Genomic DNA, 7,999 nt, shown 5'->3' on the forward strand with positions numbered 1-7,999 from the left:
GTAATCGATCATTAGAGAGATTAAATTAAAACTGTTTTAGAAAGGCAATCTACAATTTTAGGATTCATATGTGTAATACGAATCCTGAAATTGTAAATTTTCTTTCTAAAACAGTTTTAATTTAATCTCCCTCTAATGTTCGATTACAAATTTTTTTCGATAAAATCGGCATCATCGCGCTATGAACTCTCATAATTGTCTATGTTCCCTATACTGTAAAGTCAAGGTGGGACTTACTGTAGTTATTTTAACCCTTCAACAGCTAGCGTACGGTAACGCTTACAAGGTTGTACATCAAGCGCCGCCATATATTTTTGAAGTTAGAAATTTGAACTCTGCGAGAGGGGATACTTACTACATACGTATCGCTACTCGTTAGTACTAATTCGACGTTCGCAGCGGCTTGTGCGTATCGAGCGATCGTTAAAAACGACTTTGTTTGCAAATCATGGATTATGGCGACCTTCGATTAGAGTAAGTAACTTTCAAACTCTTCCGTTTACTTTTATTTGTTTATAATACGTATAAATTATAGGTAAAAGTGTACTTTATAGGATGGCCAGTAATAATGTGTGCTAGTTTATTTTCAAATAATTAGTTAGGTTCGTTTTTTTCGCCTGTTACCATATGGTAACGCTAGCTGTTTATGGGAGTCAATTAAAAGATTGCGTGATTTTTTCCAGGAGAGGTTTTACCTTGGAAGAAGCTCTGCAAATGGTGTATGAAGATGACTTAGATGTTCAAGATATATTTATAGAACCTCCAGAGGCAAACGTTTTGACCGATGAAGATTCAGGCGACGAAGAGGAGGGGGTTTAGTCGATAATCTTAGTGGTCAACAATTATTAGCTGGAGCAGAACTAAGAGTGACCCAAGCTATAAATGAAGAGCCAGACGAGCCTGTTCAAGATAATGAAGGTCCGTATACCAGACCAGGACAGGAAAAAATCACTTGGATAAAGAAGGGCGATATAATTCCAAATAAAAAAGCTTTTTCCCGAACCTGATTACTCCAGATTTGAAAATCTAACAGATGTAGAAATTTTTGAGCAGTTTATTGATCAAGAACCTGTTGACTTACTTTTTGAGCAGTCTATAAAATATGCTATCTTTTTAAATCATTCAGATCCTAAAATCAGTTCTGGGGAGATGAAATGCGCCATCGCCATCATGATTCTAAGTGGTTATCATGAATTGCCTGGAAAAGACATGTACTGGAGTACAGAAAAGGACTTGAACGTATCCATTGTGTCAGATGCCATGCGAAGAGATCGGTTTAGGCAGATTCTAAAATGTCTACACTGTGCTGATAACACGAAACCTAATAATAATGACAAAATGTGGAAATTACGACCTCTCGTGGATAAACTACGAGCAAATTTTATTAAAAATTTTGTTCCTGAACAACACCTAAATTTTGATGAATCCATGGTAAAATATTTTGGAACACATCCCAGCAAACAATTCATACGAGGAAAACCAATCCGATTCGGCTACAAGGTATGGTGTTTGAATGCTGTGTCGGGGTATCTTGTAAATTTAGATGTATACCAAGGGAACAATCCTAGGGTAAATACTTTCTATGAAAATGGATTCGGGAAATGTGCAGCACCTCTTATCAACATGATTGACGACTTTTCCCCTAATGTGTCCAAACTTCCATTTCGATTTTATTTTGATAACCTTTTTACTGGTTTCAATATTTTACATTACCTGAAACAACGCGGCTTTGATGGAACGGGAACAATCCGTGACAACCGTATCCCGAAAAGCTGTCCTTTACCTGCGAAAAATATGTTATCTAAATCTAATTCTCAGAAAAGGGGTGATTATGTATTAGCTATTGATAAAGAAGATGGAATCATTGTTGTGAAGTGGCTGGATAATAATGTTGTTAGCGTAGCCTCTACCTGTCATGGAGTAAATCCCACTTGTTTAGTGAAAAGATTCTCTCAGAAGGAAAAAAATTATACAGGTATCGCGTCCAACGCTTATAACCGAATACAACCGCTTTATGGGAGGAACCGACCTGATGGATGAAAATATTTCAAGATATCGTATATCCTTCAGAAGGAAAAAGTGGTGGTGGCCCATTTTTACTTGGTTGCTGGACACAAGTGTAGTAAATGCATGGTCTGTTAGGCGAAAATGCAGAAGCAAACCACTAATAAGTCAGCTAAATTACAGAAGACAAATCGTTTTGCATTATCTTGAGAAATACAAAACAGTTTCAAAAGGATCAGGAAGGCCATCTACATCTAAAAACAGCGTTACTCTAAACCGGGTGTCTGATGATATTAGATATGACCAGGTCGGCGGGCGTAATTTCGGCCGGTAATCCCTTGGCCTACCTGCATAAATCAAGGGGTACCATTTATGACAGGGGTAATTTCGGCCGAGGGGTTGATGTTTACGATGAGATTAAAATATTGGTAATTACACTCCTGGGGTACTCTACACTCTAATACCCGAAAGTTAGGTTTTGACGAAGCGTTAGGTCTTCCTCCTTTGAAAATTGTTCTGTGTAATATATAATATAATATATTATAATATAATATAATATAAAACGAATAAGAAGTAAATAAAACTTAGACACCCTGTTGAGAACTTAAGTTATAGAAATAAGTTGATGTAATAATTTTATTGAAATAAAGAAATATTTTAATATTAAGCATTCTGTTATTTTATTTGATTTGCGGCCGAAAATACCTATGAGATAAGGAAGCAACTTAAAACCTCCTGCCGAATTTACCTACCGGCTTTTAGTACCTGCCCTTTTTCCGGCCGAAATTACATCCGCCCGACCAGGTTGACCATTTATTAGTTCCAACTAGGGATAAAAAAAAAGAAAACGTTGTGCTGGTGAAGGTTGCTCCTCAAGCATCCGAACAATGTGTTGTAAATGTAATGTTGGTATATGTATAGACTGTAACTATATTTTTCACACTAAATAAACATTTTTGACAGTTTGCAACAGATATTTGAATTTCTATTATTTTGTACATCACTAACGGCTAGTGTTACCATATGGTAACGGCACTTATATCGCAAAAGAAATTTAAAAAAAATGTTAAAAAGTTATTGAAAGAGCCTAACTTAATCATAGTCTCGTTGGAACTTTACCGCGCTGAGCAGACGTGACGTGAATTGTAAATTGTAGAATTCCCTCATCTTCCTTAGTCTCAGCATCCGTATGGCTTGCAAATTGTAGAAGCCTCGGAGGTGTAACCAGAGAAGGTTCCCATTGTTTTCATTCTGGTGGGATATGTTATATGCCATTAGAGTGAAAACTTAATCTTTTAATCATAATAATTAGGAATTGTAACCTGGCACAGCATATTTCTAGGAAAAAAAAATTCCGCCGTTGAAGGGTTAATACACATTTAGGTAATGTAAAAGGTCTACTAATTTTGGGTGTTACTTTTTAGGTTTTCATGCTGTGTGGTATTAGAAGGAAATGGAAACAATAAATTTACTATAATTTTGTTAATGGTGCAACAAAACATGTTGATCTGGTTTATATTATAAAGACGATTGTTAGAAAATGTCACAGCATTGGCCTCAAAGTAGTTGCCACTATTTGTGGCCAAGGTTCAAACAATTATGCTGCCATTATCTGGTGAAACAAACACGGGAAAAATACATACAGCAAATATCACGATTTGAGGAAACAAAAGAATATACCGAAGAATATATTGTATTAAGACATAAATGTCAGGAATATACCTTCGATATAGATAATGAGACAATTGTTCCTATATATGATATTCCGCATGTCTCTAAGAGAAAACGAAACAATTTATTAAAATATAAACTGCATTTTAAAAAAGATGACAATCAGAAAGTGGCAACTTGGGATGAGATTTATACAACTTATAAGATGGATCCATATCTTGGAAGTTCAAGTTTAATGCAAAAACTGATAAAGAGACATGTTATTCCACAAAAAATTAACAAAATTAAAGTGGTTAATTGTATGCGAGTTTTTAGTCACTCTGTAGCTTAAGCAATTAATGCATTTGCAGTTTCAGGTAATTTATTTTTATTATATTGCAAATAAATATTGTAGGAAACCTATTCCATATTATCTATTCCATAATATAGTTTTTGTAGATTATCAATACTTAAATATTAAAGATACTATGTTTTAACTCTAATGGCATATAAAACAACATAATGCTATTCTACATCCCACCAGAATGAAAACAATGGGAACCTTCTCTGGTTACACCTCCGAGGCTTCTACAATTTGCAAGCCATACGGATGCTGAGACTAAGGAAGATGAGGGAATTCTACAATTTACAATTCACGTCCCATCTGCTCAGCGCGGTAAAGTTCCAACGAGAATGGTTTCCTTCATACTCCAATTAGAGTAAATGTAAATCAAAAATGAATAACCATTTTCAATTTCGCTGCAAAACGAAAGCAGCGTTCGCAGCGTGCGTTGCAGTCCGGGACTGGGGTTTGTTTTGGTTGGATCGGAGAGAGCAGCATATGTGCCTTCTGATGAGATACTAATAAGTTTCGAAACCGGTAGAGGTGCTTGCTGCACTCTCTGATTGGACTAGAATATGGTTCGGCTGTATTTTCGTTTTGCAGCGAAATTGAAAATGGTTATTCATTTTTGATTTACATTTACTCTAATTGGAGTATGAAGGGAACCATTCTCGTTGGAACTTTACCGCGTTGAGCAGATGGGACGTGAATTGTAAATTGTAGAATTCCCTCATCTTCCTTAGTCTCAGCATCCGTACGGCTTGCAAATTGTAGAAGCCTTGGAAGTGTAACCAGAGAAGGTTCCCATTGTTTTCATTCTGGTGGGATGTAGAATAGCATTATGTTGTTTTATATGCCATTAGAGTGAAAACTTAGTCTTTTTGCTAGCAGTTGCCGCTAGGGCATATATGCCATTTCGTTCGTTGCAATCCGGGACTGCACGCTGGGGTTTGTTTTTTTTTTTTATCGGAGAGAGCAGCATATGTGCCTCCTGATGAGAGACTAATAGGTTTCGAAACCGGTAGAGGTGCTTGCTGCACTCTCTGATTGGACTAGAACAGGGGTGGCGAACGTGCCGCCTTAAGGCCGCATGTGGCCTTTTCTTGCCCAAGTTGTGGCCTTTTCATAAATTAAAAATTATAAAATTTTACGATACTAAACGATAAAAAAAAGTTTACGATACTAAAAATACCATTAGTAATCATTTATTCAAACAAAAAATTGTTTCAAATACCGTTCAATTATTGGAAGGTACGCCACTGACTAAGAAGGAAATGTCACATTCCATCTGCTATCACCTCGATTCCTTCCCCGCGACTAGACTAGAATATGGTTCGGCTGTATTTTCGTTTTGCAGCGAAATTGAAAATGGTTATTCATTTTTGAGTTAAATATTATTTTACAGTCACTATTGTTATTTTTAGGAACAATTGTTGAAACTGGCGAGGAGAAATTAGCAAAAAGGGCTTCTGACACAGCTGATCTCATTTTTAAATCGACTATTTAAATGGTAAATCGTTTCAAGGCAAGAGCTGTAAAATTTCTCAGGACTGGTGTTACTCAAAACACACAACACTGGGAGGTCTGGACTAATAAATTAAAGGTGTTAGATTCTTCCATTTTGAAAAAGATTATTTTCATTATCGACACCGTAAGGTACAAGAGGACGGCTTAAGTAAGTAAGTATTTTCATTATCAGAAAAACGACCCATAGTGCGGCCGATATGTGATACAATTGAACATTTAATGATACAAGCATATAATTTGGACCACATATACTACACATATGAAGGTACAAATTTAGATATGAGGCCATCTCAGATTTTACCTTTTACAAAAATGGCGGGGATTCAAAATGGCGACTATACATATGTGACTAATAGCACGATAACTTTTGAACGAGACTTCAGATTTCAACAAAATTTGGTATATAGGTTCTTTTTTGATTTACAAGATGGATGTGGTGAACCAGAAGAATCGGTTAGAGAGCATATAGAGTCGTTCAAGCCTACAATTTCACACTACCGGAGGGAGCACGCTCCAAATAGGAGATACCTTCCAAGTGATATCACCATAGTGATTATGTACAAGGACTTCAAGGAGAAACATCCAACAATTAATTTTTCCTATTATTTATATAGGGAAATCGTCAGTAAAATGAACATTTCATTCGCTGCACTTGGACATGAAGAGTGCTTTTCTTGTGCAGCATTCAAAAACCATAAAAATAATACCAACCATGATCCCGAAAATATTGAAAATGATTGCGCCGAGTGTGATTCATGGAAACATATTGAAAAGGCAAACTCAGCTCGACACCAATATCAAATTGATGCAGAAGCGGATAATCCCAACACATTGGCATGTTCAGCAGATCTTTAGAAGGTAAGAAAATATTATAATGTTTAACATATTTTTTGGGCTTATGGGCGGCTGGCGGCTACTTTAGAAGTTGCAGTAAATTCCAATTTACTGCAACTACCATCTCCGATGCTAGTTACAGGAAATTGGAATTTATTCCTGACGCGACGTTTCGATAACATGTTTCTTAATATTAGTCGTGACAGCAATAATAACATTATATTGTTTTCTTCTCCCAAAGTAATATTTTTTTAGGTCATTATGCTGCAGCGGTGCGAAATGTTTAAGGAGGTGATTTTCGTACCTCGTATTATAGCATTCAATGAAAGTATTGTTCCAATAGGAAGAAAACACAAGCAATTCCCCACAGCAGTAGTTTGGCATGAAGCCATATCGGGACGATCCAAAGAAGACATTATTAGTGCCTTCTATGCTTTTTTTCTGGATAACAGAGACGTGGAAAATGTTATTTTGTGGTTGGACAACTGTGCAGCCCAAAATAAAAACTGGGCTTTCTTTAGTTTCTGTGTGTATCTGGTAAATTCTTCTGACGTCGCTTTAAAATCTTTATCTCTAAAATTTTTTGAACCGGGACATACATTTATGTCGGCAGACTCATTTCACCACCAGGTAGAAAAGCCCCTAAAGCAAATGAAAAAGGTGTTTGATTTCGAAGATTATAAAGATGCTGTTCAAAAAGCTAACTCGTCCAAAGTGAAATTAATTGAAATGAAAATTAACAATTTTTTCAACTGGGAAGACAAAAGTTCTCAGTATAAATTAAGCAGAATAAATCCTCGGCCATATTTAAACAATATGGTGCAGGTTGATTTTGAAAGAGGAAATCAGTCATTGTCGTACAAATGCACATTTAATGAACAAGAGGCTATAGTATTGAATTTTTTAGTAGCAAAGCACCAAAAGAATGGTTTGGAAAAGCCTAAAAGCAAGATCGACTATCGCGGCATAAGTCAAAATAGGAAGGACACTCTTATAAACCGACTTCGTGGAATTATTCCCATTACCAGAATGAACTTTTGGAATGATTTGCCGGTATCCGAAAATCCTGTAACTGAAGATGAATAAATTACTAATCATAATCAAAATTTCAGTTGACATAATATTGCTCTGTATTTATTGGATATAAGTTAGAGTTTTCGTTTTAGTTACAAATACAAATTATAATAATGTTTTTTAGTTATGTAAAACGTTGTTTAAGTTAAACAGTATAGTTTACTAGTAAGTTACAGCTCAGCGTCTCATGAGCATTAAATATATTTTTTTGTAAAACATTTATATGAAAAAATTGAAGTTATAATATATATTTTAACCTTTGTTAAGTGTAGTTTTTCTATAGAGATGGTCACTTACGATTTGTTAAACTAATCATCATTACTATTTTAGTTGCTGATTGTTAGGCAAATTTGTCGTAACTAACAAAAACATGTTTTAAACTCTTAGATTGTAAAAAACAAGTTTGTATTTAAATTCTACGTTAAAAAATGTATACATTAAGGTTATTACAATTTAAATCATATTAGTACTTAGGATGGCAGAAAGACAAGAGGTTTTTCCTTATTTTCTCAAAATATTTAAATATGGAGATATGACTCTTATGCTTAACAGGACAGTATACTACAC

At 35.3% G+C, this 7,999-nt stretch overlaps 1 protein-coding gene across 1 annotated transcript; it reads left to right on the forward strand.

Moving 5' to 3' along the window:
- Positions 1-6,637: 6,637 nt before the first annotated feature.
- Positions 6,638-7,491, forward strand: LOC126891384 (uncharacterized). Its single transcript, XM_050660560.1, has one exon. The coding sequence runs from the start codon at positions 6,638-6,640 to the stop codon at positions 7,442-7,444; it is 807 nt and encodes a 268-aa protein (XP_050516517.1). The 3' UTR covers positions 7,445-7,491.
- The last annotated feature ends 508 nt before the right edge of the window (positions 7,492-7,999 follow it).

Source organism: Diabrotica virgifera, chromosome 9, assembly GCF_917563875.1.
Source record: "Diabrotica virgifera virgifera chromosome 9, PGI_DIABVI_V3a".
NCBI lineage: Eukaryota > Metazoa > Arthropoda > Insecta > Coleoptera > Chrysomelidae > Diabrotica > Diabrotica virgifera.

What these genes read in the sequence shown, in the direction of transcription:
- LOC126891384 (XM_050660560.1), top strand. Translation starts at nt 6,638, where the DNA reads ATGTTTAAGGAGGTGATTTTCGTACCTCGTATTATAGCATTCAATGAA.